At 35.4% G+C, this 23733-nt stretch overlaps 1 protein-coding gene across 11 annotated transcripts in view; it reads right to left on the bottom strand.

Annotated features, from left to right (window-relative positions):
* LOC123536817 (tetratricopeptide repeat protein 17-like) overlaps positions 1 to 23733 on the bottom strand; it is a 120637-nt gene that overhangs the window by 61762 nt on the left and 35142 nt on the right. For 10 of the 11 annotated variants that reach the window (XM_053528201.1, XM_053528202.1, XM_053528203.1 and 7 more), the window contains exons 5-9: positions 17738 to 17847; positions 16804 to 16951; positions 15644 to 15783; positions 13359 to 13525; positions 7801 to 7830 (exon numbers count right to left, since the gene is read on the bottom strand). In XM_053528201.1, coding sequence (XP_053384176.1) covers positions 7801 to 7830; positions 13359 to 13525; positions 15644 to 15783; positions 16804 to 16951; positions 17738 to 17847 — 595 coding nt within the window. The remainder of the gene's footprint in view (positions 1 to 7800; positions 7831 to 13358; positions 13526 to 15643; positions 15784 to 16803; positions 16952 to 17737; positions 17848 to 23733) is intronic. The other variant, XM_053528205.1, reaches the window with a different exon arrangement.

Here is a 23733-nt window from a genome sequence, read left to right as displayed (position 1 = left end):
TATTGGATCTGACGTATTCATCATGCAATCCAAGATATATTGTTGCTAAAGATATTTTGCAACTTTGTATCAAATCAAACCATAAATGAAACCTCTATATTGCTGCAAAAGCAAAAATAGCGAATTTTGCCCCTTTAAGGGGCCATAACTCTAGAACCCATGATGGGATCTGGCCAGTTTTTGAAAGGAACCGAGATATTATGCAAATACAAGTTGTGTGCAAGTTTGATTAAAATCCATTACAAAATGTGGTCTCTATCGTGTTCAAAAGTCAATATAGCCAATTTTGGTACTTTAAGGGGCCATAACTGTGGATCCCATGATGGGATCTGGTCAGTTTTCGAAAGGAACCAAGATGTAATGCCAATACAAGTTTTGTGCAACTTTGATTAAAATTGATTGCAAAATGTGGTCTCTATCGTGTTCACAAGAAACTGTGAATGGATGGACGGATGATGGACAAAATGCGATCACAAAAGCTCACCCGGTCACTACGTGACAGGTGAGCTCAAAAAATGCAAGAAGAAAACCTAGTTTTTAAGTTCAAGGCTCATTCAAGAAAGCTTTCTCAGTAATACTATTAATGGGCAAGATAGAGATGAGAGGAAAAGTGCCACCTTGCAGAGTCCTTTACACTGAAATGATCAAAATATATTTAAAGAGAGAATGTGAAAATTTTCTTTGTCTTTCATTCTAACTGATGAAAAAAACCTGTACAAGTCACAGTATGAGTGATATGGATTTCACAGATAAAACTATAGTTCATTACAGGAGAACAATAAATGCTGATATCTAATTGAGAAAAAGTTAAAATTAGAGGCATGCCCCTTTAATTTCACTTAAATGATTTTTAAGTACATGTAACTTGAATATATCTTTCAGTTCATTTGTTATCTTGAGTGATGATAATAATGTATATACATGTCTTGAAATCTAAATCTCCCGACTATTAACTGTAGGTTGAGGGTTGGATGGAAAACTGTTGTAACTGATATTAAACGGAGACAGAGTTAAGACAGTTTCCCTTTCAGCTTTTGATATGTAAAGATAACTAGATTTATCATTTATTAATAATGAAGTAATAGGTTTACATAAAAGACATTAGTAAAATACAGGAATGTAACAAGAACTAGTGCTAGAACATAGTAAAGTTTTACTCTTATTTGTGGATATATTATACATACTGTTTGTTAGAGAGTGTGGAGGTTCCTTAACCTTTACCCTGCTAAGTTTCTAAAATGGACTGGTCCATCATTCAATTTGGGCAGTACCATTTATTATTTGAAGGGGTGTTCACTGAAAATTTACTGACTGAATAGCGAACAGTGCAGACCATGATCAGACTGCACGGATGTGCAGGCTGATCTTGGTCTGCACTGGTCGCAAAGGCAAAATAACTTGCTGGATGCAGGTTAAAGGTTAAAATCTGAAGAAAAATCTGAAGAACTGTAATCATTAAATTTATCATCATCAAAATGGTTTTTAGAGAGACTGTGTTTACAGTGCAGCAGAAAAGGTTGTCTTTGTGAAAACAATTAAACAGACTCCCTTCCACTTTAAAAAAGGCCATTTCATTCAGCTTTTCCCTTACATGGTTTTTCATCAACATTTTTTTATTTAATTTTAACTTAATGGCATCATTCTAATGTCAACTCAATGGATGATATTAGGAACTTTTCACTTAAAAAAAAAACAACATACTTGCAAATGCTTTTTAATTCAACAAAAATCTATATATAAAACAAGGTATTATAAAGACAGCCATTTTGGACATTAAATATTGATATAAAAGTAGGTATTTTAAATCTATGACGAGTTACTGTTTTTAATTTCTAATGGGTATTTGGAAAATATAGAAAACATTAATGAAAAGCTTCTGTTAAAGAATCTGTAAATCAATCTGTAAACTCAATTCTATATCTTAACCTTCAGCCTGTTGGCGGGAAGTGATTCTGCCTTTGCGAACAGTGCAGACCAAGATCAGTCTGCACATCTGTGCAGGATGATCATGGTTTACACTGTTCGCTATTCAGTCAGTAAATTTCAAATAATAAATGGTATTGCCAAAATTGAATGATGGACAAGTTCATTTTAGAAATTTAGCAGGCGAAAGATTAAATGATTATTTCTGGAACAGGACATGGAACTGATCACTGTTACTATGGCTGTAAGAAATTTAGAAGTGTATTCTGAAAGGTTTGAAGCTGAAAATTCTAAAGGGCCAAAAGCGAATCAAAACATCTCAACGGCTTGGTATATAACACTTATTAAATGGCAGTAACTGCCTTATCACACATGCCTACTTTGGTTTAGTAGTGTCAATCATCATTTAAGGTAGTTCTCCATGTTTGGATCAACTTTTCCTCAATTATTAAGAATTTGATTCAATCATGATTTTTCCACACTTAAAATAAACAGGTAAATGAAAAACTAGGTGCTTTTGTCACAAAAACATATGTCTCCTCCCTATGTATAGTTTTAAGGATGGAAGAGGGGCATGTTTGTTGGTATGCAGGGCAAAAGTCAATGGTGACCATTTTATGCAGTGAAGCGGAAGGTGTCGGCAAAAAAAAGGCTTGGTACTGATCACTCCTGTATAGTTTCGTCGAAATCCAACCAGCAGTTTGACCTGTGAAAACCAGACAAGATTTTTCTATCTTTAGCTCTTGCGGCCATTTTGTGCAGCAAAGTGGAACTTGTCTGTGATATGCAAAACTAGGCTTGGTACTGATCACTCCTGTGAAGTTTCGTCGAAATCTGGCCAGCAGTTTGAACTGTGAAAGCCGGACAAGATTTTTCTATTTTTAGCTCTTGTGGCCATTTTGTGCAGCGAAGCGGAACATCATGCTTGGTACTGATCACTCCTGTGAAGTTTCGTTGAAATCCAGCCAGCAGTTGAGCTGTGACAGCCATACAAGCTTAATGTGGATGGACGGACAGACAGCAAAGGCAAAAACAATATTCTCCATGGGGGAGACATAAACAAGAGGACCATGATGGTCCTGAATCGCTCACCTCTTCCCACATGATCCAGTTTTGAGTATGACGTCGTTTTTTCTATTATTTGACATAGTGACCTAGTTTTTGAGCTCATGTGACCCAGTTTTGAACTTGACCTAGATATTATCAAGATAAAATTCTGACCATTTTCATGAAGATCCATTTAAAAATATGGTCTCTAGAGAGGTCACAAGGTTTTTCTATTATTTGACATAGTGACCTAGTTTTTTAAGGCACGTGACCCAGTTTCAAACTTGACCTAGATATCATCAAGGTGAACATTCTGACCAATTTTCATGAAGATCCATTCAAGGGTATGGCCTCTAGAGAGGTCACAAGGTTTTTCTATTTCAAGACCTACTGACCTAGTTTTTGATCGCAGTTGACCGAGTTTCAATCTTGACCTAGATATCATCAAGATAAACATTCAGACCAACTTTCATACAGATCCTATGAAAAATATGGCCTCTAGAGAGGTCACAACTTTTTTTTATTATTTGGCCTACTGACCTACTTTTTGACGGCACGTGACCCACTTTCGAACTTGACCTAGATATCATCAAGATGAACATTCTGACCAATTTTTATGGAGATCCATTCACAAGTATGGCCTCTAGAGAGGTCACAAGGTTTTTCTATTTTTAGACCTACTGACCTAGTTTTTGACTGCACATGACCCTGATTCAAACTTGACCTAGATATCATCAAGATGAACATTCAGACCAACTTTCATGAAGATCCATTGAAAAATATGGCCTTTAGAGAGGTCACAAGGTTTTTCTATTATTTGACCTACTGACCTAGTTTTTGATGGCACGTGACCCACTTTCAAACTTGACTTAGATATCATCAAGATGAACATTCAGACCAACTTTCATACAAATCCCATGGAAAATATGGCCTCTATAGAGGTCACAGGTTTTTCTATTATTTGACCTACTGACCTAGTTTTTGATGGCATGTGACCCACTTTCTGACTTAACTGAGATATCATCAAGGTGAACATTCTGACAAATTTTCATGAAGATTTCATGAAATATATGGCCTCTAGAGTGGTCACAAGGTTTTTCTATCTTTAGACCTACTGACCTAGTTTTTGACCGCACGTGACCCAGTTTCGAATCTGACCTAGATATCATCAAGATGAACATTCAGACCAACTTTCATACAGATCCAATGAAAAATATGGCCTTTAGAGAGGTCACAAGGTTTTTCTATTATTTGACCTACTGACCTAGTTTTTGACGGCACGTTACCCAGTTTCGAACTTGACCTAGATATCATCAAGGTGAAAGTTCTGACCAAAATTCATGAAGATCTTGTGAAATATATGGCCTCTACAGAGGTCACAAGGTTTTTCTATTTTTAGACCTACTGACCTAGTTTTTGACCGCACATGACCCAGTTTCGAACTTGACCTAGATATCATCAAGTTGAACATTCTGACCAATTTTCAAGAAGATCCATAAAAAATTATGGCCTCTAGAGAGGTCACAAGGTTTTTCTATTTTTAGACCTACTGACCTAGTTTTTGAAGGCACGTGACCCAGTTTCGAACTTGACCTAGATATCATCAAGGTGAACATTCTGACCAACTTTCATAAAGATCCCATGAAAAATGTGACCTCTAGAGTGGTCACAAGCAAAAGTTGACGGACGCACGCACGCACGGACTGACGACAGACACCGCACGATCACAAAAGCTCACCTTGTCACTTTGTGACAGGTGAGCTAAAAAGGACTGGGCCATATGCTTGACGTTTTGCTAGACCAAATAAAAGAATCTGGACCTCAAGCAAGTTCTCACAATGGTAGTCTATGGAAAGATCACATTTCTGATGACATGTTTGCATGGATTTCAAGCCAATACTTGGAATTATTTCAGGTGTCAACATTTCGTTATATTTCATCATTAGAAAGAAAATGACACAGCTGTTTTTATTAACTTACACATATTCATAATAATTTGGAGACCATTTTTTCTTTCTGTATGCTGTGTCCAGTTTTATTCTGACCCCGTAACTTCCATAACTAAACGTAATAACTGTATGCTTCCAATTATTTACAAGGCATGAGGCAAGCTAATAACCCATTTTGGTGCAACTGATTACTGATTCTAGTTACAGTATTTTGTATGTCTACAGTTTCTATCTATAATAAGGTATGGTAATAGTTTTTATTATATCTCACTTTTTTCTACAATGATGAAATCCCAATACCCGAGAAAGAGATATTTTGACTATCAAAAACATTTTCAATCATTTTGACACGTGACCAAGCAAAAGTAACTGTCAGGTCATGTGACCGCGCTGATATTCTGAATGTCATATAAGGGCAAATAACTCCTTCAATTTTTTAGGCAAATCATATAATGATTGCCTGCCTTGTACACATATAGTATACATATAGTAGTGCCGTCACTATTCAATATTGTAAAGATGAAACTGTTGAATTAAATGAATTAGAATAATTTTTTAAACATTTCTATGTACTTAGTTTTGTTCAGTATAATAAAATAAATATCATATGGCAGCGTGTGAGACATTGATATTGTCAACCCTCAAAACAGAATGTCACCACTCAGCTTTTGCCTTGGGTGACAATATCAATGTCACACATGCTGCCATTATATATTTACTAAATAAAAGCTAATCAGTAAGAACACTTTAAAATGTTCTGAAATAAATTTTGCAAGGAGATGCTGTTTTCAACAGTATTTCAGTGATACATTGAACACAATAAAGTCAGTTTGGTAGTAGTATACCATGAAATTTGAATATGTCAATGTTAAACTGGAAGCTAAATGTGACAGTTTACAGTAACATTTACGACAAACTAAATGTGTTTGTATTCATTTTTCTGGACAATTACGTTAGTCTGTCTCACATCCGATGCTAAATGGTTTTATTCAGAAACAAGAGCTCATAGAACACGAAATGCCCCCCTTGATGCATTCAGTAATTGCACAAGGAACAGAAATTATTTGGTCATTGTATTCAAAAGTTCTACTGTTCTGGGTAAATGTGACCTTGACCTTTGACCTATTGACCTTAAAATAAACAGAGGTCATCTGTTGGTCATGATCAACCTCCCATTAAGTTTCATGATCCTAAGCCCAAGAGTTCAAGTTATTATCTGGAAACCGTTTAACTGTTCTGGGTCCGGTGACCTTGACCTTTGACCTACTGACCTCAAAATCATTAGGGGTCATCTGCTGATCATGATCAACCTCCCTATCAAGTTTCGTTATCCCAGTCCCAAGCGTTCTCAAGTTATTGTCCGGAAACCCTTACTGTACTGGGTCACTGTGACCTTGACCTTTGACCTATTGAGCTCAAAATCAATAGGGTCATCTACTGGTCATGAACAACCTCCCTATCAATTTTCATGATCCTAGGCCCAAGCGTTCTTGAGCAGTTTACCTGTTCAGGGTCACTGTGACCTTGACCTTTGACCTACTGACCTTAAAATCAATAGGGATCATCTGCTGGTCAGAACAAAACATCCTGTCAACTTTCATGATCCTAGGCCAAAGCATTCTTGAGTTATCATCTGGAAACCCTTTAACTGTTCCATGTCACTGTGACCTCGACATTTCAAAATCAATAGGGGTCATCTGCTGGTTATGACCAACCTTCCTGTCAATTTTCATTATCGCAGGCTTAAGCGTTCTTCAGTTATCATCTGGAAACTGTTTAACTGTTCTGGGCCACTGTGACCTTGACCTTTGGCCTACTGATCTCAAATTCAATAGGGGTCATCTGTTGGTTATGACCAATCTCCCTATCAACTTCCATGATCCTAGGCCCAAGCGTTCTTGAGTTATCATCCAGAAACGGATTGGTCTACATACCGACCAACCGACATCTGCAAAACAATATACCCCTCCTTCTTCAAAGGGGGAGCATAATAATGAAGTCATGACCATACAAATCAGTAACTAAGCAAAATTAATAGCTTTTACATGTACCTTGAAAGTATTTATTCGGAGGATTTTTAACTATCAACTGAAATATTTTTCTCGCAGTATCTGTTTGGAATAATGATAAATATTTTTTGGCTTTCTGAACAGTCTAACTTGGTTCATTTGAACTCGATAGGATCAGCAAATTTTGTTTGAGTTACCTGTACTTTGAGCCACCACACAAAATTTATTATACAGGGATTTTGTTGGGACCTAAAATGAGTTCAAGTGGAGGGTGGTGTATGAATTATCGAGGAAACAAAGTTTGACAGTCACTACTGAAATGCTAAAAGTTTGGTATTCTAATCAAATATCAACCTTAATCTTTCATTTAGGTTATACAGAAAATTGATACTGAAACCATCAAAATACTGTTATCATATACTGCTACTTAAAAATGGGAAGTGCATTACCATGGAAACACAAACCCTTCAAAATATATATTTTAAGCTTGTGTTAGAAAGCATATATGTATATTAATAAATTTATCAACTACATCAACTTTACCTTTAGGAGTAAAACCAAAATATTACTGTCTTACAAGCAGGTATTGGTGGTGAATGTAGGAGCTGTTCATATGGTAAAAAACCTCATTAGGGGTAGGCTTAATGATCTGGATGCACAGCTTCTATGTTTAAGCAGCAAACAACATATCCATTACACAAACTTAAGATCCAATTTTATCTTAACTAAGAAAGGGAGATAAAAAGAGTCAATTCTTCCCATTTCCAACAGGATGAGTTATTACCAGCTAATGAGAGAATGTTTCCAGCAAGAAGTTTATATATTTAAGTAAGCAAAGTGCAATACCCTGACATGTGCACAAGCATACTTACGGCCTTTATTGAACTTTTTTTTTTTCTTCCCTGTTTTTAAACAACAAATGTTTTAAAACAATAACCTACTAAATAATAATTAAAATTTCATATTCACAGTTCTCTTGGCATTTTCAATACATCAATTCATTTGAAGGAGGTTATTATCTTCCTTTTTTCACAGAAGTAGAGCAAGTTTTTGTGAGCACATAAATCATATTATAAATAGACCTCTTGAGAGGGCTGATGTTGCTGTGTGGTTCAGAATGCTGACCGCTTTCACCACTTTCGGCCAGAATTCTGGTATCAGCAAACCTAGTGGAAGGTAGGTGGTTCAATCAAAATGCCTGTTCATGCAAAAACAGTAATATACTCAAGGGGCTCCAGCAGTCTTCTTCCAGCTTCAAATCCTTGACTATAACTTTAAAACGGCAAATAGTATAGCTTTAACTCTGAACCTTTTATCATCTCAATGCAGAACTACTGTTCGAACATATTAATTTAATTCAAGAAGTATATACAGTTTAATGGTGATAAGACAATCTATGTATAAAATATACTTATTATCTATTTAAGATCCTGCTGCAAAATTAAGAATATTTGCAAGAATTTTTAACCAATCAAAAATATAATATTTAAATATAAATACTCCATACCCATCAAGTAATGATTACATAATAAAAGATGCAAACATTTACAGAATGTGAAGACAATATTTACAGAATGTAAAGACAATTTTACTCTGATGCCTCGTTCCAGTGTTTACATATTTACACACAGGACTCATTTGTTAAATCCTTTTATCAAATATAGCTAGAGAAATGTTTAAAGTCTCTTAAAATAATTGCAAAACCATAACCAAAGTATTTAAAAATCTGATTTCTGGAATTTTTCTCAGCAAAAATGACAACAATGTATAACTGAGTTGACTATGAAACAAGAGCTGTCTGTAAGACAGCACACTCAACTTTTCTCAGTGCTTGACTCTAAATTTAACTATTTAAAGTTTCAAGTCAAAAGCTTTGATAGTAACAGAGATAATTGACTTTGTAAAAAAAACTTTAACCAAAAAATTATAAGTTAAAAAGGGGCATAACTCTGTCAAAATTCACTCTGTCAAAATTCAAATTAGAGTTATGGGGATTGTTTCTCCTGGTGCAGACTTTGAGTTTCAAGTCAATAGCTTTGATAGTTATAGAGATATTTGACTTTTTCAAAAACTTGAACCATTGGCGATGGCGACACCGAGGCGAGTGCAACAGCTCTACTTTTTCTTTGAAAACTCGAGTTATAAAACAAGAACCCCACCTATGGGTGCCATCGCTCGTCTGCAAATACTGGACAGTAGGTAAGAAAAGTGTTATAGTTTTCTCAGTGCTTGACTCTGAATCAGAGCTTTGCCAGTAAAAAAATTCCAAGTTAAAAAGGGACATAACTCTGTCAAAATTCAAATCAGAGTTATGGGAATTGTTTCTCCTGGTGTAGACTTTGATAGAAAATAACTATGTTGAGTTTCAAGTCAAAAGCTTAAATAGTAACAGAGATATTTGACTTTATCAAAAATCTTAACAAAAAATTCTAAGTTAAAAAGGGGCATAATTCTGTCAAAATTCAAATCAGAGTTATGTGGATTGTTTTTCCTGGTGTAGACTTTAATGGTAAAAAAGTTCTTTAAGTTTCAAGTCAAAAGCTTTGATAGTAACAGAGATATTTGACTTTATCAAAAACTTTAACCAAAAATTATGTTAAAAAGGGGCATAATTCTGTCAAAATTCAAACCAGAGTAATAGGGATTGTTTCTCCTGGTGTATACTTTGATGGTAAATGAGTATTTTAAGTTTCAAGTCAATAGCTTTGATAGAAACAGAAATATTTGACTTTATAAAAAACTTTAACCAAAATTTCTAAGTTAAAAAGGGGCATAATTCTGCCAAAATTCAAATCAGAGTTATGGGGATTGTTTCTCCTGGTGTAGACTTTGATAGTAAATAACTATTTCAAGTTTCAAGTCAACAGCTTTGATATAACAGAGATATTTGACTTTATCAAAAACTTAAACCGACGCCAACGCCAACGCCGATGATAAACAAGTGTGCAAAGTTTCAAAGCTGTAGCTTTTATAGTTTCTGAGAAAAGGCGGACCTAAACAAAAAATTTAACCAAGAAACTCAAATTTTCTAAGTACAAAAAGGGCCATAATTCTGACAAAATGCACATCAGAGTTATGGTTCTTGGCCTAAAAAGTCATCTAATGATGATAAACAAGTGTGAAAAGTTTCAAAGTTGCAGCTCTTATACAGGGGTCTAGCTAGGTCCAAATTTTTGGGAGAAGTCACTTCTCCCTCAAGCTGTTTTAGGGAGAAGTGGGGAGACTTTAGGGAGAAGTGGGAAGACTTTCTACCGCAATGATGTTGAGTGATTAGAAAGGTGTCTGTTATTTTCTTGTTTCTTGATAAAAAACATTGATGTGACCGTTCATTTTCTTAGTTAGATCATTTCCCATACAGTGGTTATCGTTTTCTTACAAAATTCTGAAAAAAGTCGTTTTCAAAATTCGAGCCGATGCTATAAATGTAACACGCCGAATTTTGGTTATATCTTGTACATGTATGAAGTGTTTATTATTAACACCGAGCAAAGAAGTAGAAGTGTATTTATTTTTTATAGCTCTTTGCACCGAGTCATTCACCGAAGAATCGAAATATAAAACTGAAAGTAAAATGTGTACAGTAATCTAGAAATACATATTCAAATAAATTCATCGATGGGAGTCAATTTAACGCAGTTAATACATTACATGTCGTTCTTTTATCATAGATAACAAATAATTGTGAACCATATTCCAATTAATCGCATAGTTAATCAGCAGTTTCTTTAATAAAACATTGTTTTTTTTTGCACTCGAACATGTTGAAACTTTAACGCGAAGTGTCAAAGACGTAAACGCGGCGCTGATTGGCTTAACACAATAGACTCTGGTGTATCGGATAATTTGATTCGCTTTCACACTTCTCGGCATAATCTCGCAAGTACCTGAGGTAGGCGGAGCTTAAATTATGCTGCCGGCGTGTGTTTGTGTATTCGACACTCATTATGACACGGTGCAAATTGTCAACAGTCTGGGTAGCAGTAATTAGCGAGTGCGGAAATCAGTACTTAGCGAGTGCGGAAATCAAAGAAAATCGGGCGACTTGCATTTCGCTTTGAGGTTAGATTTGAGCGAAGTTTGAAGTTCTAGAGCGCCTATTTCGCTCAAGTCGCCCAGTCGCGAGAGCCCTGCTTATAGTTTTTGAGAAAAGGTGGACCTAAACAAAAATTTTAACCAACACTAACACCAACAACGGCGCCTATGATCAAGTGACAACAATACCTCAAATTTTTTTTTCAAAATCACACGAGCTAATAGAACACTTCTGGTCCAGTGCCTAAATCCGGATGGTGCTTAATAATTCGGACACCGTTAAAAAATGCTTTACGATCGTGATTTTTTACTGGAATGAAATGGATTGACGCAAACGAAAGCTTTGATGACCAGTTGTCAACAACAGTGTATGAATATAAGTATTTCCAGAGAAAATTACCTTCATATATTCGCACCGCTAACAGTAAACACTGTGTGTCGTGGGGGATGACGTCATACAGCACGCGCCAGCTATTTGAGGTGCGATGATCTACTGATTTAGTAAAAAAAATATTCTGCCTATTGCCGACAACTTTTTTTCTTAGTTGATCGAAACTGATGTAAAAACATGTTTTAGAATTCTGTACTACCCTCAGTATTTATTTAAAAGATTTAACCGATTTCTGTTATATAATAATTAATTCAATAGAGAAGAAAATGCCAGCATTTTGCAGACAAGGGAAGCAATTCATTAGATAAAATTGGCGCGGCATCATTATAGTGATCCCTGTGCCAAAAAGTATAACGACAGCGGCAAAATCTGCATGTAGGTAAGAATAGTTGTAAACATTAATTTTCGCTCAGACAGATTTTATTGCGTATTATATTACTGTTATATTTGGCAGTTATACATTAAATTAGAAACTAGTCCACATGATCACATGATTAACAGGTAATAAAACTTCAATCGAACGAAGATGTCTGTATATATTTACAGGACTGAATTTGACTGCTTTGTTTCAAACAAAGTCGTGTTCATTGGTATTTTGGAGTGCACTTACTCGTTGCATTTCATACCCAAATAGTGTCCGAATATTTAAGCACTCTAAAGGTCAATTTTGACAGCTTTTACTGGCCCAATTCGGATGACATTTTTATGATAAAATCAGCAATATATGATTTTGTTGTTTTGCTTAGAGATTTATAAAGAACCTAAAATTATACAGGTAAAATTTTATGCACGTGTGCTTTCATAAGGCAAAGTTATCGTCAAAAACCCACCAAAAGTGTCCGGATTTAGGCACTGAACCAGTAAGATAAAAAATATTACAGTCACATATAATTCATGTCACATTACTATTAAAAGCTGCCTTTTAAATTTTTCGACATTAACTACTCATGATGGATTTGTGAGTCAGACATCTTTCAATTGAATTGACATATATGAAACATGTTGAACGTTGCTCTGTGTTGACTTTACTTGAAATATCATACTATAATTTGAGCAAAATACTATAATTTGAGAAAACCAACATAGTGGCTTTGCGACCAGCATGGGTCCAGACCATTCTGCGCATCTGGATCCAGACCAGCCTGCGCATCTGGATCCATGATGGTCGCAAAGCCACTATGTTGGTTTTCTCATGGCATGGCTCATTTAATTTCCATATTCAACTACTGGTGAGTATAAATTTTAAGACTAATCAATAAAAAGCTATTGCACAAAATTTGATAAACGTTCGAAAAGACAAAAATTTCTATAGTTTTCACTTCATGTAGCACAGTGGTCTTCAGGTTGAGCACCAGACACCCGATCCAGAGGTTGGCAGTTTGAAACCAGTTTAGAACTGGATTTGTCAACCATCTCCATTACCAAGGAATGTGTACTGGTATGGAAGAAGACAAGCATAGTAACACAAGTTGTGAGATTTTTTTCTACAATTTATCTGTCATATAGGTTTCAAGTAAACTCACACTCTATGTATATATACTACAAAACAAAAATCTCATTTAAACTAATCGTTATATTCTCTGGTTGCCTTGAAAAATTTAAAAAGACATTTTTGTGACAATTTATTTTCATGCCCCAAATTATCATATAAATGTTTCCTTTGAATAAATAATGGAATTAAAACTTTTTTTCCAAATACCAAATATGACTTACTTTTCAAACAACTTCTGTTTTTATGCTTTAAATCATTTAAAAAATTTATATACTACTGCAAAGACAGACATTTTTTTTGTCAAAGATAAGGAATAAGTGTAAGTTGACTACAGGAAAAACCATAAAGTCTGTTTTACCCAATAACCATTTATAATACCCACATATTAAGAATCTATTTCAAAACAAGACATTCCAAGAAATATCAAAGAAGGAAAAGGTATACACAAGAAATTAAAACAAAACAATAAAGCGAAAGGTAAAAGCACTTTATTCAGCATCTAACACCACATGTACCTATTTCGGAAGAAAGCTCCTTTATTTTAAGTTCCTCATAAGCCACATGTTGCGAGAGTTTAACTTCTAGCGGCACTTGTTCGGCAAGCAATTTATCACTCTGTTGTTGCCAGAAGTCGTGTTTACGCTGGTAATCTTTGAGATCATTTAACGTACGTTGAAGTGACCTGTGGAGGACAAGCGTATCATATTATCTCCAATTAATGCACAAAAGTATTTTGAAAAAAAGAAAAAAATGACTTTATTTTTAATCTTAGTGTTTTTATATTCCATTTCTAAGCAATGTTAGTTTTTTGTGTTTCACTTTTGTGATTTTAAAGTCACAATGACATAATTTATATAGTAACATATGACAACTTTTCAGCTTTTGATCGAAAAGGAAAACCCGAGGTGAACCTTTGGGCTTTATTTCAGCCACAAGTGGGCACCTATGTTGAACCACCAACCTACTGTTAGCCGGCTGGTTTGCTCCCTCAGTTGAAGTAATTCTACTCCTATAGCTAGATTTCGAACCCATGATGACGAGGGGTAAGTGTCAGTTACCTTAACCAATGGGCCACATAGACCCATTAAGCATGGTAAGATTGGATACAATACTGAAAAGTGTTCATTAGAATGTATTGGGAAACAAAAAGAGCTGTCACAGGAGACAGCGCGCTCGACTATTTCGATGCTGGATAGTGAAACTGGGCACATCTGAGGAAACTAGAGCTGTCACTGGAGTGTTTAATGACTCCAATTGTGGATGAAGATATTGCACAATAGCCTGTGTCTATGTCAAAAATATCAACTTAAAGTAATAAGAGAGGTAAAGATAAATGTATCAAAACACTATTTAAGTATATCCTAAGCAAAAAGGGGCATAATTCATTTATTATTGGGTGCCAGAGTTATGCAGCTTGTGTCATATAGTGTGGGTGATGATGTTGAAGAAATATTTTAAAGTTTGAATCAAATCCATTCAGTATATAACAGAGACAGAGTGAAAGTGCATCAAAACTTTAACCTAAAATTCTAAGTAAAAAGGGAAATAATTCACAAAAAATTGGTCCCAGAGTTATGCACCTTGTGTCATATGATAAGGGTAATGATGTTGAACAATTGTTTAGTTTGAATCAGATCCATTCAGTAATAACAGAGATAGGGTGAAAGTGCATAAAACTTTAACCTGAAATTCTAAGTAAAAAGGGGAATAATTCATGAAAAATTGTGCCAGAGTTATGCATCTTGTGTCATATGATGTGGGTGATGATGCTAAACAACTATTTTAAGTTTTGAATCAAATCCATTCAGTAATAACAGAGGTAGAGTGAAAGTGCACCAAAACTTTAACCTGAAATTCTAAGTAAAAAAGGGGGAATAATTCATGAAAAAATGGTGCCAGAAGTTATGCACCTTGTGTCATATGATGTGGGTGATGATGCTGAAAAAACTATTTTAAGTTTGAATCAATCCATTTAGTAATAACAGAGATAGAGTGAAAGTGCATCAAAACTTTAACCTGAAAATCTAAGTGAAAAGGGGGGAGTAATCATGAAATATTGGTGCCAGAGTTATGGCCCTTATGTCAGATGATGTGGTTGATGATGAGGAATAAGTATTTCAAGTTTGAATCAAATCCATCAAGTAATTACAGAGAAAAGTTGAAAAAAGAGAAAGTGCACCAAAACTTTAACCAAGGTGGGGACGCGGAAAGACGCCGACGCCGACGCCGGGGCGAGTAGGATAGCTCTCCTTATACTTTGTATAGTCGAGCTAAAAACTAAGCAGAATATGGTAATTTAGTTCACAGTGCTTTATTTGTCATCAACACAGTAAAAAGTGTGCTAAACTATCGCAATGCAGAGACTCCTAAAAAATTCATATTCAAATATAGCAAATATCTGTGGACAGACAAATACCAGCCATTACTGTCATGTACATTTAAGTTATATTAACTTAGCACTGTTCTTCCGATCTTTGACAACATTATATGTCTGCTAAAGGCTATGTGTATCTATCAAGGTTTCTAGTGATCAACAGTTACCCATTTTGGCAACTCCAGCAAAAGAATCTCAATTGTTTTAGGTTTTGTAACAATGATACAGTAGACACCTAATTCTTGATGCTTCCCTAATTCTTTTATATGCCAAGTGTAAAGCACTTATACACAAGATTCTTACCTGTAAAGCATTAGTTATCTATGTTGGTGAAGGCTTTCGTTGTATGGCATATTACCAGTGGACCCTTAATCTACATCTACAAAATATGAAACCTTAATCTCACAATTTTATCCCACTCCATACCTATGCTGAGCCTCCAATGCACTTTCTAGTTTGGCGTGACAGATCACAGCATGTTTACGTTTGGCTGCTGCTTCGAAATCCGGCTGGATTCTTAATGTGTTCTCAAAACATATCACAGATTTATTATATTCTCCTAGGACCTGAAAAATTAATAATAAGACATTTGAGGTAGGGATAGGCAGTTGCTTGAAATAATTTGAAAAATATTTTCTTACAAATATAAAATCACATCCATCTAATAATCCTCGAGCGTATTTCACAAAGCATTATTCTGACAACATTATAATCTCAAAATAAGTAAAAGATGATTTACAAAACTTCATTTTATTTAACTTCATTCTAACTTATTCAGCTATTTCTTGGATACTGGCTTTCCAAAGCCGAGAGGTTAAGGTTGACCTACAAATCACTCACTTCTCAATACTGTAGGTTAAAAACACCATAGGAACTTGTAATTCTTTAATGTCAGGAAGTTATATTTTCATGTATTTTTTGGTCAAGTCAATCCATTCAATTTACAAAATAGGCATTCTTACAACAACCCTGTGATTCTTTGCTAAAGAAACTAAATGGTTTGACAGTATAAATTAGAATTTTCCTTTTTCACCTCTTCACCTGGAGCACGATGGATGATAAATCATCGCTTGTTCAATATGCATAGTACCAATTTACCAAAATGCTTGTTTTTGGTGAGAAATGCACAATCAAAATGTGTTAGTACATTTTCCTGTTCATGACCACGGTTCTTATAGTATACCTATAGGTGGAGTATACCATATACAGTGTTTTTATTTCTTTTAGATCTGGTGCCAGTGGACTTGGCAATCATTGTTTTAACTGACACCTTCTGACAACTCTGGTTTTATTCAGAAATTTATCAGATAGAAAGCAAGCAAGCATTAAACATCACTGCCAATTTAATTTTGCGAAGTTGAAAACCTAATGCTTAATACCAACCAGGAACAACAAAACATATTATTCCTGACTCTAAAATTATTAATCAGTGTCTGGAGACCAGTCTCAGAATGCTGTCAAGCCATTGGTCAATTTGAACCTTATGCTCAGAACCAGCCAATCAAATGCTTGAATTTTCAGACTGGTCCCCAAACTCAGTTTTTAACCTCAGATCCTGGAATTGAAACAATGAGGAAAGTACTTACAGCATAAATATTTCCCAATGTAAAATGGTTAACATTTAACTCCCTGGATACATCAATGGCAGCATGCACCACTATGGCTGCCTCGTTGGATTTCTGTGCACGATGTAAAACATTTGCTAAACTTATCAATGCTACGTCTTTCTGCATTCTGAAAGTTTGTTCAAATTTGCTTAGTTTGAAAGAAATAAAATTTAATCAATACACAATAAGGGAAAAGACAACTCTCTCACCCTCTCTGATAAATACTGTCAAGAGAGCTATCACTAACAGCCTCCACTCCCCCCCCCCCCCCCACCCCATTCCCCAACCCCCAAAAATCCTCTTTTATACCAAGAAAGTAAAATGTTGTAATCATGACCTTTAACCAGCAAGTGTGACCTTGATATTGGACTTCTTCATGACTTAGGTTGTACACTCTGCAAATTGTCTTGAGGTAAATAAGTTCAGCTATTTGACCTTTGACCCCCAAAATGTGACCAGCCATCTGAGTAGTGCACTTTGTCTTCTTGATGTGGTTATAACTGATGCTGGTTATATAAAATATTTCCAGTGGTTAAGAAGTTATAGAGCGGGCAAGACTCAAACTATACAGCCCAATATACTTCATATCTGTGGGTATAATAACTAACTGTGGTGTCGAGTAACATCAGAATGCAAGATATTAACAGAAATGAAATGGCACTTGTAGATAATGTGACCATGAGCTCGTGCTACCAAAACTTAACTGGCTCTATTTTTAATTTCCTCACTTCTGTGATAAATAATTGCCTGTCAACAATGACCACCTGGCTCTCAAAAGCTAAAATTACATTTCCAAAATTTAAACATTTCCACTTTATCTAACCTGCAAAGAAAGACCACCTGCAAACAAAAAGACTACTATTTCTGCTTTACCATGCATGGTCTCTGTATACTGGTATGACTTAGAGAATACCTTGGAGAATAGTGGAGAGCTCTCCGTACACACTCTATAACATTGTATGGATCTCCTTTAATTCTCCAGTAAAATGCTGCCATGTTGTACAATATCCATGAGGTCTGATTCTGAAATGGACATTAAGAAATCCCGAGTAATAAAAATATTTAAACAAAACTTGAGACAGTTAAAAACTTAAGACAGTTAAATAGTTTGTTGTAAAACAATTTCTGGGTTTTTTTTGTTTTTTTGTTTTTTTTTTTTTTTGGTTTTGTTTTTTGTTTCATATCAACAAATATTTATTGACCGTTTTAAAATGAAACAAGCAAATTCGATGAATTGGTATCCCCCGCCGAAAGGGTTTGTGGTGAGGAATGGCAAAAAGATATATCTGGCAAAAAGTGAAAGGATGTTAATAAGAAGCAAATAATTTCATTAGTCAAAATCAATTTAACAGAAAACAAATGTTTAATTAAAGAGTACATAATAAATGTATGATACTTTGATCCTGACTAAAGAATTTATTTTGAATGGGATATGCTTACTGTAATAAGCTTAGCTTTTAAAATTAAATGCAGTTAATTGAAATATGAGCTTGAAGTTTAACTGGAACGAAATATTGTCTTCGAGTGGTTTGACACCAGGTGTTGCTGTTTAACATGTACATTTGAACTTAAAAGGACAGTTTCCTTAAGAGAACACAGGTAAGATATCTTGAACATGGCTGAGGGCAAGGTTTGTGCAGTCACAACTTAACATGTTGAAGGTTTGAACATTTAAAAAAAAAAAAAGGAATGGAAATATATATATGTATATATACATATATGTATATATTTATTTTTTTAGGGGGTGGGGGTGCAGGGGAACGGGAGAGGAAACAAAATTTCACATGTTGATTATAAATATTGATTGAAAATTAAACATGAAAAAAAAAAAGGGTAAAAGGGTGAAGTTGGTGGGGGTGGGGGGGGGGGGAGAGGATGCATGATCAGTGGTGGGCATGACTGGGTGGAGAAGTGAGGTGGGGGAATGGTACAACTTGGAAGGTTTGAAAAAAATCTAAAATAAGAAATGAAAAAAAATAAATATTTTTTTTGGGGGGGGGGGGGGGGGGGGGGGGGGGGGAGGGGGGAGGGTGTGTGACCAAGGCAAGTGGGTGACTAGGTGTGGGTGCGCAACTTCACATGTTTATAATAAATGTTCATATAAAAGAATGAAAGAAACTTAATGAAATTCTGCCAAATGGTAAGTTTGTTATGTACAAATAAATTATGTGGATTTTCAGACAATTAAAGGGCAATAACTCTGAAGTTACAAAAGAAATCCGTACAAAACTGTCTGTGCACAACCACATTATAGTGCTCTAAATTCTGTTAAAGTTTCATAGTTCTAGGTAAAATATATCAAAAGTTACGATGCAGAAATTGCCATATCTATAGATCTATAGTACCCTATATATAGTTAACACTAGAAATTTCTAAGGGCCATAACTCTGGTGTTACTTGGGCAATCTGTCTGAAACTTGATGGGCCCCATAACCTCATAGTGGGGAACATGTATATGAAGTTTGTTTGAAAAAAATCTAAAATAAGGAATTTTTTTTTTTTTTTTTTTTTGGGGGGGGGGGGGGGGGGGGGGGGGGGGGGTGTCAGGGGGGGGGGTGTGATCAAGGTAAGGGGGTGACCAGGTGTGGGTACACAGCTTCACATGTTTACAATAAATGTTCATGGAAAAGAATGAAAGAAATTTAATGAAATTCTACCAAATGGTAAGTTCGTTATGTACAAATATGTGGATTTTTATACAATTAAAGGGCAATAACTCTTAATTTACAAAATAAATCCGAATGAAATTGTGTGTACACAACCACATTATGGTGATCTAAATTCTGTTTAAGTTTCATAGTTCTAAGTCAAATATATCAAAAGTTATGATGCAGAAATTGCCATATTTATAGTACCCTATATAGTTAATACTAAAAACTTCTAAGGGCCATAACTCTGGTGTTACTTGGGCAATCTGACTGAAACTTGACGGGCCGCAAGAACTCATAGTGGTGAACATGTATATGAAGTTTTAAATAAATATTCCCAACCATTTCCTAGATATGGCTCCGGACGGACGGACGGACGGACGGACGGAAAGACGGAAGGACGGACGGACGGACGGACGGACGGAAAGACGGACGGAAGGACGGACGGACGGACGGACGGACAACGCCAAAACTATATCCCTCCGACTTTCGTCGGGGGATAACAAGAGCACCGCCTTGCGGGTGCTGACGCTCATCTGATTTTTTTTGTGTAATAGAAATATTGTCCTACCCATAATTTTCTAAGTCTAAAAAGGGCCATCATTCTTGCAAAATGCAGGATAGAGTTATGTTTCTTGATGTACAGTGTCCACTTATGATGGTGAAAAACTGTTGCAAGTTTTAACGCAATAGCTTTGATAGTTTATGAGAAAAGTTGACTTAAACATAATACTCAACCAAGAAAATGATTTTCTAAGTCCAAAAGGGGCAATAATTATTGCAAAAAGCAGGATGGAGTTATGTTGCTTGCTGTACAGGGTCAGCTTATGATGGTGAACAAGTGTTGCAAGTTTCAAAGCAATAGCTTTGATAGTTTAAGAGAAAAAGTTGACCTAAACATAAAACTTAACCAAGAAATCTGATATTTTCTAAGTCCAAAAGGGGCCATAAATCTTGCAAAAAGCAGGACGGAGTTATGTTTCTTGCTGTACAGGGACAACTTATGATGGTGAACAAGTGTTGCAAGTTTTAAAGCAATAGCTTTGAGAGTTTAGGATAAAAGTTGACCTAAACATAAAACTTAACCAAGAAAACTGATTTTCTAAGTCCAAAAGGGGCAATAAATCTTGCAAAAAGCAAGATGGAGTTATGTTTCTTGATGATCAGGGTCAGCTTATGATGGTGAACAAGTATTCCAAGTTTCAAAGCAATAGCTTTGATAGTTTAGGAGAAAAGTTGACCTAAACATAAAACTTAACCAAGAAATCTGATATTTTCTAAGTACAAAAGGGGCCATAAATCTTGCAAAAAGGAAGATGGAGTTATGTTTCTTGCTATACAGGGTCAGCTTATGATGGTGAACAAGTACTCCAAGTTTCAAAGCAATAGCTTTGATAGTTTAGGAGAAAAGCTGACCTAAACCTAAAACTTAACCAGGCAACGCCGACGCAGACGCCGACGCCGACAACTGCTCAAGTGATGACAATAACTCATCATTTTTTTTCAAAAAATCAGATGAGCTAAAAATAATCATAAATGCAACATAATCTTTCAGATGCATCGCAGTTAATCACTCAGGCCTTTGGCCTTTGTGGTTAGATTACTATGCATCTGAACTCAAAACCCTGTTTTATTTGCCAACAAAGCATGCAAAACTAAAATCTATTTCCCAGTTTTACCATGTTAACCTTTGACACAGTTTGTAGAACCCTCTCCTTTCGTTTGGACATCTTTTATGTCCAGATATGGCGTGCAATTTCCCAACAGGTAATTTGTATTTCAATGGGAACTATCTGTACCTAACTTGTCGCAGGGTTTTTTTATGGTTAAGAAAGGCTTAAATGTTTTACAAAGTCAGATGTGTTTACTAAATCTAGAATGAGTCATGCAATCTCAAAAATCAGTTATTGCTCGAATATTTGACGATTTTTATGCTGGGAAATAAAACTTATAATTCAGACGCTTCTACATTGATATTTAAGATTGATTGAAGTAAACAGATTTACTTCAGTGTTGTAAACTTTCAGTATTTAGATGAGCAGTCTAATGAAATACATAATGCTTAAGCAGGACTACCTTTATAATCAACAGTGGGAATATTCTACCAAATGTTACTATCGTTATCCATATTTAGCAATTTAAAGCCACATCTGTGATAATAGCAAAACACTGCCATAATGAGTAGTAACTTAACAGCTTCCATGGCTATTTTCCCTGTTAATGTATTTGGTAGAATAATAAAATATTCGTAAATGATTCGTTAATAAAGGCTTTTTGAAGATATTTTGGATGTAAAGAATGAAACTTAGCAATATAATAGGACTAGGATAGACTGTATTTGTTCATGAGAGGTAACGAAATGTGAAACATCTTTCACATACCCTAGCACAAGCTTAAGCAGAATTCTATATGGATTCCATAATCCTGAAGGAAGCAGTTTTGTGTTTGACATACCATGCCTTTAGCCAGGGTTACGTTTATCAATGCTGTTCTATAACCGTGTAACATGGAAGGGATAAAGAGTTTGAGAATTTTTGCTGAATTAACTGTTGTAAACACACCAACGTTGTTTTTGTAGGCGCTGCTGCACTATGTTCCTTTGTTTGTATGTTTAAAGCTTTTTAAACTGTCCCATGTTTTAACCATGCTCTAAACTATAGATACATTGCTGTATTGTTAAGAGGCAGCGTTCTTAAAACATTGCATTAATGTGAAAAATGCAAAGTATCACATCCTTTGGTGGCATGATATCTTATATCATAAGCCATCTGTTGATTTATTCAGACATTATTTAGCAATTCAAATGCCATACTGATGACATTATTTACGGATCCAGCCACATTCACCAGAAGAGATACATGTATACTGACTTTGTCTTAGACTAAGAAATAATTTGGTATATGTGGCTATACATTGTATTTTTCAATTATTTTTCAGCCGTATTACAAACGGCAGTGCTCTAGTAAATATGAAGGAATATTCTTGGTTCATTAGGATTTAATGCATCAATAATAAAATCTACAAATTTTAGTATCCAACAAAAATCAATGATATAACAGCACTGCAAAATAACCTTAAACTTTCATCAAAGTCAAGCTACAATAAATGAGCCGTGCCATGAGAAAACCAACATAGTGGGTATGCGACCAGCATGGATCCAGACCAGCCTGCGCATCCGCGCAGTCTGGTCAGGATCCATGCTGTTCGCTAATAGTTTCTCCAATTCCAATAGGCTTTAAAAGCGAACAGCATGGAGCCTGACCAGACTGCGCGGATGCGCAGGCTGGTCTGGATCCATGCTGGTCGCATACCCACTATGTTGGTTTTCTCATGGCACGGCTCATATCAGCTTCCTCTAAGAAATTACAATACTAGTGTGTGTATCTAAGTATATTTATAGTTTCAAATGGTTGCTGACATGCCTCCAGGGTTCTCCCTAGGATTTTGTTACAGCCAGACTCTGCAGAATTATAGCCGGGTACACTTTTTAGCCGTTTACCACAATAAGCATATTATTCATTTAAGTAAATTGAGATCATGAATTATAATTATGATGTGAAACAGCTTTAGAAAATGTAACCTATATATTTATCTAATGTAGCTGAAATAAATATATTAGTAAGAATCAATGCGGGACTCATTTTTTGATATTTTATACTTGATTGGTTTAAAAAAATATATTGTGAATTTTCCTTGCATTATGTAAGTTTTAACCGTAACATAGCAGTTTTGTTAGGAAACAATGTCAATCTATTTGATCCTTACAGTGTCAAACACGATCTATATTTTTTTTAACCTACATATCAACAAGTCTGTTTGTTTGTTTGTTTGTTTAGGGTTTAACGCCGTTTTTCAACAGTATTACAATTATGTAACAGCAAGCAGTTAACCCATCCAGTGTTCCTGGATTCTGTACCAGTACAAACCTGTTCTCCACAAGTAACTGCCAACTTCCCCACTTGAATCGGAGATGGATGACGAATGAGATCAGACACAATGTCTTTTATCAAATCGTCAAGGAGAACATATGCCCTGCCCAGGGATTGAACTCACGACCCTGCGATCTGTAGGTCTGCGCTCTCCCTATTGAGCTAAGAGGGCGGGCTTCAAGTATTTTTATTGCAATAGCCTAGCTACTAATTAGTGGATATGAAAAATACAATATTAATGGTTGGACATGTTCTACTAGCGTCCGTTTTATTTGGTTTCTACTGAACTGATTCGTAAATTTCTGCTAACTGATTTCGTTTTGAATTATGCC

Source organism: Mercenaria mercenaria, chromosome 17 (assembly GCF_021730395.1).
Source record: "Mercenaria mercenaria strain notata chromosome 17, MADL_Memer_1, whole genome shotgun sequence".
Classification (NCBI taxonomy): domain Eukaryota; kingdom Metazoa; phylum Mollusca; class Bivalvia; order Venerida; family Veneridae; genus Mercenaria; species Mercenaria mercenaria.
This window is presented reverse-complemented; position numbering and strand designations above follow the sequence as displayed.